The sequence below is a fragment of the Ovis aries genome, chromosome X, assembly GCF_016772045.2.
Source record: "Ovis aries strain OAR_USU_Benz2616 breed Rambouillet chromosome X, ARS-UI_Ramb_v3.0, whole genome shotgun sequence".
Classification (NCBI taxonomy): Eukaryota; Metazoa; Chordata; class Mammalia; order Artiodactyla; family Bovidae; genus Ovis; species Ovis aries.
The window spans coordinates 47,688,035-47,707,521 of NC_056080.1; the positions used below are offsets into that span (position 1 = coordinate 47,688,035).

Here is a 19,487-nt window from a genome sequence, read left to right on the forward strand (position 1 = left end):
ATCATATGACTCAGACCCAACATCCTTGGCACGCTGTCTACTTCTGATGTCTTCTTCTTGTCCTGGTGTGAGTGTAGCTCCTCTTCTATTTGAGTGTCATTGTAAAGTGAGTTTGAAATCAGCAGTCCTCTCGGTGTAGGAGCCTTTGAAATTGGAAATTAATCCAAGAGTCAATTTCCCTTCAATTTCCCTGAGCTTGAGCTAGTTAAGAGTACTTGATAAAAATGTCCTTCCATCCAGGTTGGAGACAGCCCTTTAAATTATGTCTTTTCTAGTATATAATACACAATTTCCTTGTTTCAGATCATGGCACATCTGATCTTCATCCAAAGATAACTGAACTAAGCTTCAGAAAAAAAAAAACAACACCTTAGAGTGTCCTTTAAGAATTCAATTAAATTTTACATTTATGTAGCATAACAGCAAAGAACTATCCAGGAAGTGAGTGTTAGTAGATACAGCCCTCCATTACCAAAAGCATTTAACATTCATTTAAACATCTTTTTCTCCCCAAAATTACCCTCAGTTTTACCAAATATAACCAAACTAAACTAGTTTGTTTGAAAAATAAGTCTGGTTTCAATAAATTTGGCTTGATGACTTACATAAACATAATTGATCCTAGACTTTATTTGTTTGGCTGAAACTTTTATAAAGAGTCTCAAACTGAACTTTTAAAAAACATCTCAAGAAACAACAACAACAACAAAACAAACAAACAAACAAACAAAAACATCTCAAGGTTAGGAAACTCACACCAAAGGCACATCACAGATTTCGCCTAGCAGATCTAGGTGAATTTCTCCCTTCTCAAGTTCTCCAAAATTCCTTGAGATTTCTATACCTGTTATTGAGACAGCCTTCCTGGCTTATCTGATAAAGCTACTGGAAGCCTAAGAGTTTCCAATTTCTGGAGGGGTCTAATAGAAAAGGCGAGTGTTTTGATTTTGCTTACAAAAGTATAATTTCACTAAATTACTCTAAATCATAACTAGAGGGGAAGGGATTCCTTACACTTGGAAAAGACAGATTCAAATCAGTAATTTTTCAGCTAGAAATCATAAAAGTTATAAGCATATTCACCCATTAATTGAGTTCTTTTGTTAATCTTCAAAGAAGCAATCAGGCTTCCCAATAGAATCTTTTAACTTCTTTCCCAGTACAGAATTATGGTCTGAAAGTCAGAAACCCAAAAGTCTTTTCTATAAATCTTCTTGGAGAGGAAACATTTTTGCAAAAGCAGCAAAATAAAACCATAACTGTCTATAATGACAAAAGACTTAAGAAGAAATGTTTAAAATCTTATTACAATGCATTAGCAAAGAAATTTGGTTACTGCTATGACAACACTTTAAGATGGTATCTAGAATTATGGCTGATAACATTTTCCCAGGACATATCAGAATTTTAGGAACTCCATGTAATTTCTAGGATATCAATATTAGTAATATTTACCACACAACATAACCTGAGGAGATTTATTACTCATCTGATAATCTGTCCCATGTAATCCAACATATCCAATGGACCTAATCAGCTGAATATCTCTCCTTGGGATGTTTCAGGGGTCGTTGAAGTATCCCAAAGTTAGCTAGAGGTCAAAATTGCTTCATTCGAATTTTATTTAGGAAGCTTTCTCCATAAATATCAAAAGGGTTTAAAATACTCAAATAGGATTATAGGTCACTATGAAACACTAGTTATTCACTTGGCCAAAGTAAAAAGATTTTAAAGGCAAATACAGAACAGATCATTTATGAGGTAAAGAAAGTTAACAATCTTTTCCCAAATGCACTTCAATTTCTGAAGAAAGCTTATCCTCTTGATTTGGGAGAATGACATTCTAACATGTATACTATCATGTGAATTGAATCGCCAGTCTATGTCTGACGCAGGATGCAGCATGCTTGGGGCTGGTGCATGGGGATGACCCAGAAAGATGTTATGGGGAGGGAGGTGGGGGGGGGGTTCATGTTTGGGAATGCATGTAAGAATTAAAGATTTTAAAATTTAAAAAATAAAAAACTAAAAAAAAAAAAAATCAACAGAAAAGCCAAATTCAAGTTTTACAGAAACTTACTTTTAAATTCGTTTACTTGATTAAATTGATTTTAAACTGAGTCAGTCTTGACCACGCACAAAACTCTTTTCTCATGGTCCACTTTCCACAAACCTTGTTACACTTTCTGTATTCACAATTTTATTTTCCCATTCAGAATAACACCTGTAAGTCAGACCTAATTCCTTTTCCCTTCAGTTCAGTTCAGTCACTCAGTCGTGTCCAACTCTTTGCGACCCCATGAATCGCAGCACGCCAGGCCTCCTTGTCCATCACCAACTCCTGGAGTTCACCCAAACTCATGTGCATTGAGTAGGTGATGCCATCCAGCCATCTCATCCTCTGTCGTCCCCTTCTCCTCCTGCCCCCAATCCCTCCCAGCATCAGGGTGTTTACCAATGAGTCAACTCTTCCCATGAGGTGGCCAGAATATTGGAGTTTCGCCTTTAGCATCAGACCTTCCAAAGAACACCCAGGACTGATCTTTAGAATGGACTGATTGGATCTCCCTGCAGTCCAAGGGACGCTCAAGAGTCTTCTCCAACACCACAATATGAAAGCATCAATTCTTTGGCGCTCAGCTTCCTTCACAGTCCAACTCCCACATCCATATGTGACCACTGGAAAAACCATAGCCTTGACTAGATAGACCTTTGCTGGCAAAGAAATGCCTCTGCTTTTGAATATACTATCTAAGTTGGTCATAACTTTCCTTCCAAGGAGTAAGCATCTTTTAATTTCATGGCTGCTGTCACCATCTTCAGTGATTTTGGAGCCCCGAAAGATAAAGTCTGACTGTTTCCACTGTTTCCCCATCTATTTCCCGTGAAGTGATGGGACCAGATGCCATGATCTTCATTTTCTGAATGTTGAGCTTTAAGCCAACTTTCTCACTCTCCTCTTTAATTTTCATCAAGAGGCTTTTTAGCTCCTCTTCACTTTCTGCCATAAGGGTAGCGTCATCTGCATATCTGAGGTTATTGATATTTCTCCCGGCAATCTTGATTCCAGCTTGTGTTTCTTCCAGTCCAGCGTTTCTCATGATGTACTCTGCATAGAAGTTAAATAAGCAGGGTGACAGTATACAGCCTTGACGTACTCCTTTTCCTATTTGGAACCAGTCTGTTGTTCCATGTCCAGTTCTAACTGTTGCTTCCTGACCTTCATACAGATTTCTCAAAAGGTAGGTCAGGTGGTCTGGTATTCCCATCTCTTTCAGAATTTTCCACAGTTTATTGCGATCCACACAGTCAAAGGCTTTGACATAGTCAATAAAGCAGAAGTAGATGTTTTACTGGAACTCTCTTGCTTTTTTGAGATCCAGCGGATGTTGGCAATTTGATCTCTGGTTCCTCTGCCTTTTCTAAAACCAGCTTGAACATCTGCAAGTTCGAGGTTCACGTATTGCTGAAGCCTGGCTTGGAGAATTTTGAGCATTACTTTACTAGCGTGTGAGATGAGTGAAATTGTGCAGTAGTTTGAGCAGTCTTTGGCATTGCTTTTCTTTAGGATTGGAATGAAAACTGACCTTTTCCAGCCCTGTGGCCACTGCTGAGTTTTCAAAGTTTGCTGGCATATTGAGTGCAGCACTTTTACAGCATCATCTTCCAGGATTTGAAACAGCTCAACTGGAATTCCAGCACCTCCAACAGCTTTGTTCATAGTGATGCATTCTAAGGCCCACTTGACTTCACATTCCAGGAGGTCTAGGTCTAGGTGAGTGATCACAGCATTGTGATTATCTTGGTCATGAAGATCTTTTTTGTACAGTTCTTCTATGTATTCTTGCCACCTCTTCTTAATATCTTCTGCTTCTGTTAGGTCTGTGCCATTTCTGTCCTTTATTGTGCCCATCTTTGCATGAAATGTTCCTTTGGTATTTTTAATTTTCTTGAAGTGATCTCCAGTCTTTCCCATTCTGTTGCTTTCCTCTATTTCTTTGCATTGATCGCTGAGGAAGGCTTTCTTATCTCTCCTTGCTATTCTTTGGAACTCTGCATTCAGATCCTTATATCTTTCCTTTCCTCCTTTGCTTTTCGCCTCTCTTCTTTTCACAGCTATTTGTAAGGCCTCCCCAGACAGCCATTTATCTTTTTTGCATGTTTTTTTTTGGGGGGGGATGGTCTTGATCACTGTCTCCTGTACAATGTCATGAACCTCGTTCCATAGTTCATCATGTACTCTATCTATCAGATCTAGTCCCTTAAATCTATTTCTAACTTCCACTGTATAATTATAAGGAATTTGATTTAGGTCATACCTGAATGGTCTCGTGGTTTTCCCTACTTTCTTCAATTTAAGTCTGAATTTGGCAATAAGGAGTTCATGATCTGAGCCACAGTCAGCTCCCAGTCTTGTTTTTGCTGACTGTATAGAGCTTCTCCATTTTTGGCTGCAAAGAAAATAATCAGTCTGATTTCAGTTTTCACCATCTGGTGATGTCCATGTGTAGAGTCTTCTTTTGTGTTGTTAGGAGAGGGTGTTTGCTTTGACCAGTGTGTTCTCTTGGCAAAACTCTATTAGTCTTTGCCCTGCTTCATTCTGCATTCCAAGGCCAAATTTGCCTGTTACTCCAGGTGTTTCTTGACTTCCTACTTTTGCATTCCAGGCCCCTATAATGAAAAGGACATATTTTTTGGGTGTTAGTTTTAAAAGGTCTTGTAGGTCTTCATAGAACCATTCAACTTCAGCTTCTTAAGTGTTACTGGTTGGGGCATAGACTTGGATTACTGTGATGTTGGATGGTTTGCCTTGGAAACGAACAGAGATGATTCTGTCATTTTTGAAATTGCACCCAAGTATTGCATTTTGGACTCTTTTGTTGACCATGATGATTACTTCATTTCTTCTAAGGGATTCCTGCCCACAGTAGTAGATATAATGGTCATCTGAGTTAAATTCACCCATTCCAGTCCATTTTAGTTCACTGATTCCTAGAATATCAACATTCACTCTTGCCATCTCCTGTTTGACCACTTCCAATTTGCCTTGATTCATGGACCTGACATTCCAGGTTCCTATGCAATATTGCTCTTTATAGCATCAGACCCTGCTTCTATCACTAGTCATATCCACAACTGGGTATTGTTTATGCTTTGGCTCCATCCCTTCATTCTTTCTGGAGTTATTTCTCCACTCATCTCCAGTAGCATATTGGGCACCTACCAACCTGGGGAGTTTCTAATTCAGTATCCTATCATTTTGCCTTTTCATACTGTCCATGGGGTTCTCAAGGCAAGAATACTGAAGTGGTTTGCCATTCCCTTCTTCAGTGGACCACATTGTGTCAGACCTCTCCGGCATGACCTGCCCGTCTTGGGTGGCCCCACACAGCATGGCTTAGTTTCATTGAGTTAGACAAGGCTGTGGTCCGTGTGATTAGATTGACTAGTTTTCTATGATTATGGTTTGTATGTCTCCCCTCTGATGCCTTTTCCCTTAACAAAATGCAATTTCATTCTTCATGCCTTCTTTACTGAAAACACACATCCTACTTTCCTTAAGCAACCATGAACTCTTCTTTGTATTAGCATTCGGTAGATTGGTGAATGTAAATACCAATGATAATTTCTAAAAACATTTACTTTCTTATAGAGAATATCTCAAGATGGCACCAAACATTATTCATTAATATTCTAAAATCTCTTTAGTTTCTCTGTAAGAGGAAGTTAGTGTTCAGTAACTAATGTTTTGGAATCTTATTTTATTTGGGAATGACCTAGCTATTCAATAAACTTCCATCACTTAGTTTAGCACAAACCTAGAAATTAGAGTTACCCAAATCTGGAAAGACTATTTTAGATAGACATTCCTAAAGTATATTTTATTCTTAATAGAATTTATCTAAAAACTCCTATCTCATCTACATTTTCTTTTCTTAAAAGTTTCCTCTCTCAAGTTAATTTCCTTGCTGACAAACTTGTAACAGATATAACTTATATTAAACATAGGCACAATGAAAATGCTATGTTTGATATTAATGACTCAGACATGTCTACATTAATTAGATGAACAAACAAATATTAATACTAAGTATTTCATACTGAATATTTCCCAGTTCATGTGAACCTGAGATATATTTAGGTTAATTTTTATTGTATTTAGAGTTGTTTGATTTGTAAGCAATTACTTTTCTTTAGGCCAATTATATTAGAATTCATTCACAAATTAACCTCAGCAATATTAGCCAAAGACAAAGACACATGCTGAGACATACACATATCCAGACAGACACAATGTGAGATCTAGCTTCATTTTTTAAACGTAGTCATGTATCAGATATCATAATATAAAACTCACTAAGTAAATACAAATTGGAATACGAAAATTTTAAAAGGCTTCATTCCCTTTTTCCCCTACTCAGTTTTAGGAAGTAGAGATGGTCTAGATAAGTTGTCCAGAGAGCTCTGGTCTAGAGGTATAGGGAGGGAAAATCTATTTTTCTTAGTAGGAATTATTCCCTCTGGGCAAGAATTCTAAAGAGATTTCTTTTTCGTGAAACTTTCTCTACTGTTTGGGAATTAAACTGGTTGGGGGCTGGTTAACCTTAAACTGGCATTATGTACTTAACTTGGTGCAAATGAAGGGTCATAATTTTCATAGATACTTCCTTTTCTTTCCTTTTAATGGTTTTGAAAAGTTGGTTAGCCAATATAACAAGGGTGTTTTGTGTGTAACTCAGACCAACCTGGACTGTCTTTTTGACTAGAGTAGACAAATTCTCATCTAAGCCTTCCTGAAAGGCAGAGTTAAGCAAAGGATCATTTTGGTGGTTAGAGAATGATTCAGGTGTCAAGCCCAAATATTGCTTAAAAGTTTCTTTCTCAATCTCCCATAATAGTCTAGATTGATTCATTCTATCTTCACTAGCATTGTTGAACCTTTGTCCACTGCTGTATTAGTTGATATGGATCTGAAACCTGGGCTCTTAAGTCCAGATGGCTAATTCAAAGTTTTTAGCAAATCCCAATGCATTCTGAGTTGGACTGGGAAATTTCTTAGCCAAGGCTCTAAGTTCTGTTTACATCCTGGATGTATAGGAAAGCAACAAGAACAATTCATTTCGCCCTGTAATAGATTTCTCCTTAAGGGAGCTATAATCATTTCTGATTTTTTTATCTTCCTTTCCTGGGAAAAGGAAAGCAGCAGGAGGGAGAAGAGTTGGAAGAGAAAAACTGTCTGATCCAGGCAGTTCAAATAGAAGAGGATATATGGGAAGAGCAGAAGGAGAGGCAGAGTCAGTGCTAGCAGCCTTTTTTAGTTCTGATTATAGCTTCAAGCAATTATTTGTTGTTTTTGTTGTTGTCATTGTTGTTGCTCAGTCCCTCAGTCATGTCCAACTCTTTATGACCCAATGGACTGCAGCACTTCAGGCTTCCCTACCCTTCACTATCTCCAGGAGTTTGATCAAATTCATGTTCACTGAATTGATGATGCCATCTAACTATCTAATCTGTTGCCTCCTCCTGCCTTGAATGGATCTTAGCAACCTCAGCATACAAGTTTTTTTTTCTTTCTTTAATTGTTAAGAACTTTCACCTTTTCACTTTACCATCTTTTCAGCATATCCAAATTGCCAGCACCACTATTTTTGTGCTTTGGAACCATTATTAAGTAAAATGAGTTACTTGAACTCAAGCCCTGTGATACTGAAACAGTTAACCTGATAACAAGAGATCTACTAAATGACTTATGGGTGGGGTATGCTGGACAAAGAGATGATTCACCTCAGGCAGGATGGAATGGGATGGCACCAGATTTCATAACTCTACTCAGAATGGTGCATAGTTTAAAACTTATGAATTGCTTATTTCTGGAGTTTTCCATTTAATGTCTTTGAACAATCATTAAATGAAAATGTGTATCATGAAACCAAATAAAGGAGATACTGTACATAGACTTTCTTCTATAAAATTTGGATTACATTATATGTAGTCTAAAGCCTTCCTTTTCTCTTTTAGCATTATATTGTGAGCATTTCCCACATCTTAAAATTTTCAAGACTGTAATTTTTGTTGGCAAATCATATTTAATTAATTGTGATAACTATTTTCAGTCAGCATTTCAGTGTATCTTTTTTTTGCTATCAGTGTTATTTTTTAAGCTTACTTTATGTACTTAAAATTCATTTCCAACTAATTCTCTATAAACTTTATCCAAACCTCTGGTGACACTTCTTTTTTCATCTGATAAATATAGGAATCTTTGAAAAAGAAATGGTAATAGAAACAGAAAGAGATGAGAGAAAATAGAAATAATGATAGGAAATAGCCACTAGGGCTGCTATAATTTGAGAGTTGTTATTAACTATCTGTGGCCTTGAATGAATGTGTAATGAAAATGGCAATATTTGTAATAATGGAATTTTTAAAAGAATTTTATTTATTCTCTTAAAAAATACATTTTTGGCATCCTCAAAAAGTAATATATCTGTTGTTAATGTCTTCACACTAAGAAAAAGCCTATTTGGAGTATTTCTTTGTTACTTGTTATCAATCCTCTCTACTCTCATTCCCTATCTTCCTGAAGCCATGGGAATAAAGAAGAGTTCTCCTGCAGAGGAATACAACTTGCTGTGGATTGGTTCCTAGATAAAGGCCATAAAGATATTACTGTATTTGTGCCTGCATGGAGAAAGAAGCAATCCCGCCCTGATGCACCAATTACAGGTACTAATTCAATTAAGACATTTCTTCTCATCCAGAAGCAAAGCTGGCAAGATAGTTTGGTGAGAGCCCAATGCTCCTAAATTAGATAAGTACTTTTCTAAATCTATTGAGTACACTTAAAATGTTTTTTTTATTAAGTGTATTTTAAAGCAGATTTCTCCTGATCCAAATAATCTGTTGTGCTATGGCACAGAGCAGTTAAATAGAGACTTGAATTTCAAGCAAAAAATAAAGCACATAGTTGAAAAAAAGAGTGTTTGTTTCTATTTGACCATAAGCTTCAGACAAAAAGGGGGATGAATTTGATTACGAACATGACTTGAGTTTTCCAAAATACTAAAGAAACCACCATAGACAATGGATCTCATCCTGTAGCAGATAAGTTATTGTGGGATTTGCAAATTAGGGGTTAGAACAGAAAAAGAGAAAAGTACCACAGCATTCAAAGCTAATTTATCCATGAAGCACAGTAGGCCAAGTGCCTAGGGTTCATAATATATACTTATAGGATCCCGTGTAAATGGTTTAATTTTATTAGCTTTTTAACATCAGAGGGGAAAATTAAATATAGCAGTAAATATATAATACTGTACCTAACTGGATTATTTGTGTTTATACCAACATAGTTGTAAAGTATAAACCTAACATTTCTTTATGGAAGAAAAGACCCATGAAGGCAAAAGTGCCTAAAGTCCACAAAAGTTATGATGTGGCCCTATTGGCAGGAGGATCACTACATTCACTTATAATAGTATATAAAGCTAGCTCTTAACAGCATTTGAGAGCATCAATACCCCAATTCTCTGAGTATCAGGTCTTGCCTTATTTACAAAATGAGAAGGTTCAGTGTCATGGGGTTGTCTGCCAACTGCTGAACAGGCTCCAAGCCTCAGTCTGAGTGGATCCTGCTGCTAAGCTGCAGCTAAGTCAATTCAGTCGTGTCCAACTCTGTGCAACCCCATAGACGGCAGCCCACCAGGCTCCGCTGTCCCTGGGATTCTCCAGGCAAGAACACTGGAGTGGGTTGCCATTTCCTTCTCCAAGGCATGAAAGTGAAAAGTGAAAGTGAAGTCGCTCAGTCATGTCCGACTCTCAACGACCCCATGGACTGCCGCCCACCAGGCTCCTCCGTCCATGGGACTTTCCAGGCAAGAGTACTGCAGTGGGTTGCCATTGCCTTCTTCAAGAGTGTATCCTGGCCCTACTCAAACTTCTTTCTTCATTATTAAAGAGGCTAAAAGTAAAGAGGGTCAGTACTCATATGCTACCACTTAATAGTTTTCCTTAGTGGTGGCTTTCCTTCAGGCAGAAGGCAAAAATATTTGTCCCTAAGAAAGATACATTGTTTTCCTCCTGCCAAACACATTCTCATCATACTTCCCTGGCTTCTTCAGCAACCAAAACCTGGTGCTGCAGCCAAAGGGCAAAATAAGCCTCAAAAATGTTAGGATATCAATGTTATTTCTTACTGTTCATGCTAGTTTCAAAAAACTTAGATGTAATTTAATCTATTTCCTTTGTTTTATCTGAAAGAAAACTGGAGTGGAAAGGGGAAAGCAACTTGGCTAAAATTACGGTCCAAAATGGTGCCATAGCCAGGAATAGTGGCTGCATTTTCTCTAAGAGCAAATAATATATTAAGCTAGTATCAACTTTTATATTTTTTAATATGGGTATAATGCTGTTGATTTCCAAAGATGACTTGTATTCTGTGGCATATAATCCATATTTCAACAGATCAAGATATCCTACGTAAACTGGAAAAGGAAAAGATTCTTGTCTTCACACCATCCCGAAGGGTCCAGGGCAGAAGAGTTGTTTGCTATGATGACCGGTTCATAGTCAAACTGGCTTTTGATTCTGATGGCATCATTGTATCCAATGATAACTACCGAGACCTTCAAGTCGAAAAGCCAGAATGGAAGAAGTTTATAGAGGAGCGCTTGCTGATGTATTCTTTTGTGAATGACAAGTACGTTTCTTTCCTATAGGTTCTGAATAGCCTAAATCCAAATTACCACTAAGGACAGATTTAATTTCATTTCAATAAACATTTACTGAACACTTACTGTATATTGTGCATTATGCTGGTTGCCATGATAATAAAAGGCTGAATAAATAACAAGACTCACCCTTAAGAAGCTCAAAGTGTACTTAGAGAAGAGATTCCCACAAAGTATTGGGATAAACTCTATGGTTAGAATTTTTTAAATTGCTTTGTCTATGTGAAATGATATGAAAAAGTCTCACAGAGGAAATAACATCTGAGATGGAGTTTACAGACAGAGGAAAGAGGGCTTCTGGGCATTATAGGTAAAGAGAACATCATGAATAAAGCTATAAAAATGTGAAAATGGGTTGCACGTTGGGGGAACCGGCAGACATGTCAGTGTGGTTGGAACTTATAATCCACAGAAGAATGATGTATAGGAAAAATCATTCCTTTCTTGTCTTCAAGTGGAAACAGAGGGAAGAACTGCTGACTTAGCAGAAGATAAACTTGAGGTACAAAGGGCTATTAGAAGGCTATGACAATAGTATAAGCAACATGTAATGAAGGCCTGAACTCCTGATAAGGGATAGTTTACCTCTTGCTTGCTTGCTTTCAGGTTTATGCCTCCAGATGATCCTTTAGGACGTCATGGCCCAAGCCTTGAAAACTTCTTAAGAAAGAGACCTGTTGTTCCTGAACACAAGAAGCAACCATGTCCTTATGGTGAGTACCTATATGCAAAACTGAAGAAGTCTGTGAATACTCTTCTCTTCAAGGTTTCCCTTTCAAAGGGAAAATCCTGGCTTGTCCATTCTGTGAGTTAAAGTCTGTGTTTTCATATATTTTCAATTAGGCATTTAAAGAACCATCCTAGAAATTTCCTGAGAAACAGGTAACTAGAATTGAAGGAAAGAATAATTGTCACTAGTTAAAATGATTTTTGTCTTCTAACTGTCTCTGTCCTGAGTAGTGTTGTTGGGGGCAGGGAAGTGCAGAAACTTACTTGATCTGTGGAAGAAGAAAGGGCAATGACAAACTGCATTTGGCCCCAAGAAGGATGTGTCTTTCAGGCAGGTGACTGTGCCCTCTTTCAATATTACCCTTTTCTTCCAATCTGCATTTTCCAGTTTGCTTCCAAACTTTATCTTCATTTCCTATTTCAAATATAGTTTTCTACACCCATGGCTGATTCATGTCAATGTATGGCAAAAACCACTACAATATTGTAAAGTAATTAGCCTCCAATTAAAGTAAATTAATTAATTCAAAATAAAATAAAGTAAATAAATAAATATAGCTTTCTAGAGTGCTTTCATGATCTTATGCAAGTCCCTGTGACACAAAGTTTGTGAGCCTAACAGTAAGATATGTGCTGCCTGGTCTGAGGCAAATTTGAATGTTCACTGCTTTTGAATAATCATTTATTTATAAGACATCTAGGTGTTTGTTCTCACCTATCATTTATTCATATCATAGAATATTTCATGTTCACTATCTTCATTTAATCCTCACAATGACCTTATAATAAAGACATTATTATGAACCTTGTTTACAGAATAGGAAAATGAGGCACAGAAATTAAAAATCACTTACCAAGTTCACATGGCTAGTAAGTGACATAGCTGGAATTAAAGCTCAGATCTGACCAGCCTCCAGGCCAATGCTCTTTGCACTGAACCACCCTGCCTGCTACTGCTCTATGCCTCAGCATGCAGGTTATGCCTAGACAAAGTTGTGAATTTCAGGAAAATGAAGACTGTTCAATGACCACTGTTACCTTCCACACTGCAGTTTCCTCCCTAGGTTTCCACTTCTTTCCTCTCCACTCACAGTGTGTGATGCCACCATGGTGTTGTCTGTCTCCCGTCTTTAAGAACAGTTAATAAAGTAAAACTCTAACCTGAGTGACCAGATTGTTAAAACAGCCTCTGGCACAGAGAGTTGCACCACTGTGAGAGAGAGTCTTACCCCAGGGCATTATTTTTCAGGCAAAAAATGCACCTACGGCCACAAGTGCAAATACTACCATCCGGAGCGGGCCAACCAACCGCAGCGTTCGGTGGCTGATGAGCTCCGCATCAGTGCCAAACTGTCCACAATAAAAACCATGAGTGAAGGCACCCTGGCCAAGTGTGGCACAGGGCTGTCTAGTGCCAAAGGTGATATAACCTCAGAAGTCAAACGCGTGACCCCCAAGCGTCAATCGGATCCCAGCATCCGGTCCGTGGCTGTGGAGCCTGAGGAATGGCTGTCCATTGCCCGTAAGCCTGAGGCCAGCTCTGTCCCCTCACTTGTGACTGCTTTAAGTGTCCCCACAATCCCACCCCCCAAAAGCCATGCAGTGGGTGCCCTCAACACCCGTTCAGCCAGCAGCCCAGTACCAGGATCCTCTCATTTCTCCCACCAGAAGTCCTCTTTGGAGCACATGACCAGCATGCAGTACCCACCCATCCTGGTTACCAATAGCCACGGGAACCCTATTAGCTATGCTGAGCAATACCCAAAGTTTGAGCCCTTAGGGGACCACAGCTACTATTCAGTGTTAGGCGACTTCTCCAAACTGAACATCAACAGCATGCATAATCGAGAGTACTACATGGCTGAAGCAGACCGGGGGTTGTATGCCCGGAATCCCAACCTCTGTCCTGACAATCGTATGAGCCATACCAGGAACGACAACTATTCCTCTTACAACAACCTGTACTTGGCTGTAGCTGATACTCATCCTGAAGGCAGTTTGAAGCTGCATCGCTCAGCATCTCAGAACCATCTTCAGCCTTTTCCTCATGGTTACCATGAAGCCTTAACGCGAGTGCAGAGCTATGGCCCAGAAGACTCTAAGCAAGCCCCCCACAAGCAATCAGTCTCCCATTTAGTTCTGCATGCCCAGCACCCAACAACTGGAGCACGCTCCAGCTGTCCTGGAGACTATCCCATGCCTCCCAATATCCATCCTGGGGCAACTCCCCAGCCAGGACGTGCCCTGGTGATGACTCGGATGGACAGCATTTCTGATTCTCGCCTATATGAGAACAATCCCATGAGGCAAAGACGTCCTCCTCTGTGTCGGGAACAGCATGCCAGCTGGGACCCACTGCCCTGTGCAACTGACTCCTATGGCTACCACTCCTATCCCTTGAGTAACAGCCTCATGCAACCATGCTATGAGCCAGTCATGGTACGGAGTGTGCCTGAAAAGATGGAGCAGCTTTGGATGAATCCTTGGATTGGAATGTGCAATGATTCCAGGGAGCAAATGATCCCAGAGCACCAGTATCAGACCTACAAGAACCTCTGCAATATTTTCCCTTCAAACATTGTTCTTTCAGTGATGGAGAAGAATCCCCACACAGCAGATGCCCAGCAACTAGCAGCCTTGATTGTTTCTAAGCTTAGGGCTGCACGTTGACATGACATAGGACTTATTTCTTTATATAAATATGAATACCAATAATGCACTAATACTATGATAATAGTAACTAATAGTTTTGTGTTACACTTTACAAGTTACAAACTGTTTGTCATTGAAGTGCATAACAACCCTGTGAGGAAAGTCTTACTAATGTCTTGTTTTCTAGACAAGGAAACTGAAGCTCAGTGAGTTTAAAAGTAACTTGCTGAAGTCACACTGCTAGCAAGTGACCAAGTCAAGACTCACACCCAAGTCCTCTGACTCCAAGTCCTATACCCTTTTGCACTGCACCATGCAGGTAATGGAGGACAAAACCCAGGGGAAAGGCCTAAATGCAAGAGGCTCCAAGGGATTCCATTACCAACTGTTTTCTTAGTCACACATTCTATATTATGAAGTATCAATGGCATATCTAATTTAGAGAGCAAGAGTATCAGGATCAATCCATTTAGGCTTTTTAATAAGAATATTTAAATCTATTTAAAAGTAAAGACATACTTTATTGCATGGATATCTGACCATTCAATACCTTTATTAACTCAGATATAGGGTCACATTGAAGTTTCTAGAGTTATATTTCAAACCTATTGTTAGCAATTATATTGCATGTATGACTGTATGTATTTAATTTGAGGTGTGTGTATGTGTATCTCTATATAACCTTTTGAACAGTGGTGATAAAAAGACAGACTTTGCACAGTCTTTAGTCTATAGCTGTATACATCACAAATCTGACTTGATGATTTTACATCATATTTCATAGTTTCAACTAGTTTTGAAAGTGAAACTACATCCCAATATTTGAATCTTGCTTTCTTAGGCACCAGAGCAAACTGGCTCTATTTCCTTTGCACTTTTTACTTGTCAACATTTATTGAGAGTTCTTCACTTTTAAGTCTCTTCACCTTAGTAAATTAGGGATCAGATTGATGCCTTCTGCAGAAGAGGTGATGGATAGTTCCAAGTTGATACTCTCAAGTTCGAAGCATAGTAGTTGCGTGTGCTAGACAAGCACAGAAGAGTTGGACCAGGACCAAGGGATTTACTACCAGAATTTGCTTCCCTTAATCCCAGGAGAGATTAAATGACAAACACAAAAAGCTGCATTCAAGGCGGGGGGGGGGGGGGGGGTCCAATGGATGCTCTTTGTGGACTTCTGACCTATGCAGTATTAAACATCACAGGATGAAAGGCATTGAAGGAAAGTGCACCATCATGTAATCCACTTTCTCCTGCCATCTAACCTTTGGGCAATAAGGTCTATCATTGGTGGAGCAGAACTTCTTTAGGAAACAAAATCAGGGGATTTTCTAGGCGGAAAAAGCTTCCAAAAGGGGATACTACATCTTTGCTAATAGCTGGCTCAGTTACATACTTCAAATGCATGCAGAGGGTGCACTTGACCTTAGGTAATTCTTAAATGGATTACTAAGGAAGGCAGGACTTTGAGTTGACAGCACTATATGGGCAACTTGTATCTTGCTCAGGGTGGGAACCTTTGTAGCTAAATGCCTCTAGAAGAGGCGTTTATTGTTTTTGTTTTTTTAAACAGCTGCACTAAATAAACCCCTTTTTGAATCCATTGTATATTGCAACATTTTGAACCATGACCAGCTCACTATTTCTTGAGCTGGAACTTGCTAATTTCTATGGTAGTTTTTTTCATGAAAGTTGAGAAGGCCTGGTCTTGGCCTTTTGTTTCTTCATGAGAAGGTGTGACACTGCCTATAAATGTTTCTTACTGTGAAACACTCCGAATGTGAGACTGTAGTCAGGGTTATTTCTGGTGGTTTGATAACGGCTTGCATGCTGCTTTCTGGCTTTCTGTCTCTGTCCTGGTTAATCAAAACTTCCTCTCGGTGTTTCTTTTCAGTTTACCACAGTTCACATTCATCTCCTACCCTTTTATCTTTCTATCTCCCAGTGTACTGAGGAGTAAAAGTATTTTCTGCCAGGAAGGTCCATAGAGTGGAGAAGGCAACGGCACCCCACTCCAGTACTCTTGCCTGGAAAATCCCATGGACGGAGGAGCCTGGTAGGCCGCAGTCCGTGGGGTTGTGAAGAGTCGGACAGGACTGAGTGACTTCACTTTCATGAATTGGAGAAGGAAATGGCAACCCACTCCAGTGTTCTTGCCTGGAGAATCCCAGGGACAGGGGAGCCTGGTGGGCTGCCGTCTATGGGGTTGCACAGAGTTGAACACGACTGAAGCGACTTAGCAGCAGGTCCCTAGAGAGCGAAGTGCTTGCTGTTTCACACAAACACCATTTCATACCTTCAACTTTTTGGACCTTCTAAATCTGTCCCATGTCTAAGTCAGGGTATGTGACAATCTTAGATGACTCTACTGCCTTCGTGCCAGATAGTTCACCTTCCTACAAAAATCATCAATGGTACCACAGTATCCACTAGCTGCACACTGTACAGAGAAGCACAAGATTAATCTTCTTGGATACAGTTCATCTGGAACATATTTATGTTAAGCAATCAAAAAAAAATGTAAGCTCCTCCCAATATAAGAAATATTTTTTAAGGCAGCATATGTATTTATTTCCTAAAAACAATTGTCATTCTTCTCATAAAATGTGTATGAATCAAAGCAGCTAGGAGCAATGCCTCAAATAACCAGAAATGACCTTCTGTTGATACAAATTGTATCTCTTTTTCTCCTGACTGTATAGAAACAAATGTACAAAACTCATCTTAAACTAGGTTTGGTACTGACTTTTCATTATGATGTTTGTGGCACTGTGTGTCACAAGGGAATAGCCCAGGATCATGAGGGAGCTTTTATTTACAAAGGGCAGTAGTTTATAGATTATGACAATTTTTCAAGGCCTCTTGATTACTATGTGCAATAGATATTGTGCATAGTTTCAAGCACTATATGGCATAAGTTTCTCTTTAGCCTATTAAATTTAATATGTCCTTGCAAAAGAGATTTTGTGTACAAAATTGTGTTAGTTGTTCACCTGTAAGAACCTATAAATGGAGCTGTACAACTAAGAATGCATAAATTGAGCTTGTTTATATTGAGGTCTGCACACTTGACTGTTCCATTTTGTCTGCAATTATAAAATAGCAAATACAAAGAAACATTGAAACCCCTTTGGTATTCTTGATAATGAAATCAAGCTTCCATCCTGGGGCTAAGTGTGTGTTCTTCAGGATACTTACCTCCAAGTACTAAGTAGGGGTTACTGCACAGTGTTTTGTGTGGTTTTCAAGAAGTATATTTTGCAAGAGGTGCTTTGTAATTTTAATTCCTTCACTGACTTTCTGAACTCATAGCAAGTCTGTGCCTGTTCAGGCCTTAGATTTTATAGATTTTGTGATTTTATTTTTGTGATTTTGTTGTTTTATTGTTATTTTTATTTCAACCTGAAGAAGTGTGACTCTGGAGTGGCATAGTCAATCCAGAGCACCATTTCTGTAAGATGGCTCAAAGGAAAAGGAGCCTTTTCAAAGGTAACATACAGCCATTGCATGCTCTCTTAAGGTGCAAGAAATGGAAGGGGGGATGACACATGCCTTATGGAAATGGTATACAAAACTTTTCTTCTAAGTAATGAAATGTGGATATATATATATATATATACACACACACTCTCTCCTAGTTTCCAGGAGAATACTTCTAAATCCATTTTTTCTATTTTAGAATAAATTATCTTTATACAGTAATTAAAACACTTACATCCATTAACTCTTGGCACTGGGTTTTCTTCTTATATAGAAGAGCTCATTTTGAGAGGCACTCAGTTACTGTTTTATGTATGCTTTAAGTATGGGACTTTGTATAAACACCCTTTTTGAGGGCCAACAATTTCAATACACTTTGTTTAACTCTGGGAACCAGGTCTGGAGCTGCACAGGGAAAGTAATGTCAAGTTGTCCAAAGAGCCCTGCTCAGGTGTCCTTCCAACCCTTCTCTACCTTCCCCTAGTTGGTTTTTCCTCAGGCTTGACACTGAGGTGTGCATAATCTGCAACTAAAATGGCACTACACTTAGTTCTCACTGGAAATCAAACCAGTATATTTTGGGAACTTGCTTGTCTAAATAGTTGATGCCAAAAGACTCAGCATATTCCGTATCTATCATACTGCAGCTAGCTATATACATAGGCAGATTGACTAATTTTAGTCCTGGTTTGCATATCTTTGAGCTATAGAAGTTTGCTTTATCCATTTGTGGGATTAAATGATACTGTATAATGGCTGTAAGCTTTTATAAAATATCTTTGGGTTCTTTGTTTGACCCAAACATAAATGTAAGTCTTAATGACAAAGTGCACAAAGCTAACCAGAGGTGAGAGAAAACATATCCTGTTCCCAGTTTTGTCTGCACCTGAAATGCATGTGCAATGTTTTGCAATATGTTCTCACTAGCATGAATGTGCTGACTACTTCATGAGGTTTTGTTTCACTTATAATCATGATGGAAAATGCTGTATCCTTGACAACAATGAACTGTAACTACATTTAATTACTGCATAAACTTTTTGTTTACTAACCACTAATGGCTCTGTCTCTTTACAAATATCACTAACAAAAGCCATACCACACACTCACCTCCTAAAGATTTAGATTTCTGTCCTTGGATTTGCATCTTGAGATAAGCAATAAGAGGAGGGATCTCCCCAAGTGAGTTCATCTGAATTTTGTCACAGTAAACATTTTTATTTAGTCACTAAGTCATATCCGATTCTTTTGTGACCCCATGGACTGTAGCCTGCCAGGCTCCTCTGTCCATGGGATTCTCCAGGCAACAATACTGGAGTGCGGTGCAATTTCCTTCTCCAGGGGATCTTCCCAACTCAGGGAGTGAACCTGCATCTCCTGCATTTGCAAGCAGATTCTTTACCACTGATCCACCGGGGAAGCCCTCACAGTAAATATATGCTAATTTTTTTATACTAACAAAGCTAAAAGTGCAAATCAGTTGGCTTTTCCAACAGGGCTGGGCTGGACCAGGCCTCCAACTGGTGGGTTAGAACTTGGTGGAGGGATAAGGGGTCAGGCTTATTTCTCTAAATGACTCACCGTTTCCCCACTGAATAGCCTCAGGTCCACAGAGACATCATCTGCTGAGCCTTAGCCAAAATATCAGAGCTAAAAGCAGCCTAGAGAACCCTATAGTTCATAGAGAAGTCACGTGGGGACCGTGGGGAGCGCTCAGCTGCATGGACACCATCAAGGTATAGGTATGAGAACTGAGGCACTAAGAACTGAAGAGATTTGATTGAGGCTGAACAGGGCCAAGAGTAGAACCCCAAGCCTCATTGCTCTCAAGCCAGTGAGCCCTTTATCACAGTGGTGTCTGCTCTTCCATGAACCTGGCTTCAGAAATCTCAGGTT

The 19,487-nt window shown here is 39.1% G+C and overlaps 1 protein-coding gene across 1 annotated transcript in view; it reads left to right on the forward strand.

Moving 5' to 3' along the window:
* ZC3H12B (zinc finger CCCH-type containing 12B) overlaps window positions 1-18,649 on the forward strand; it is a 184,629-nt gene extending 165,980 nt beyond the window's left edge. Inside the window, exons 3-6 of the mRNA XM_015104870.4 lie at window positions 8,588-8,727; window positions 10,465-10,699; window positions 11,337-11,443; window positions 12,709-18,649. Of these exons, the coding sequence (XP_014960356.2) occupies window positions 8,588-8,727; window positions 10,465-10,699; window positions 11,337-11,443; window positions 12,709-14,129 (1,903 nt within the window). The 3' untranslated portion in view covers window positions 14,130-18,649. The remainder of the gene's footprint in view (window positions 1-8,587; window positions 8,728-10,464; window positions 10,700-11,336; window positions 11,444-12,708) is intronic.
* The last annotated feature ends 838 nt before the right edge of the window (window positions 18,650-19,487 follow it).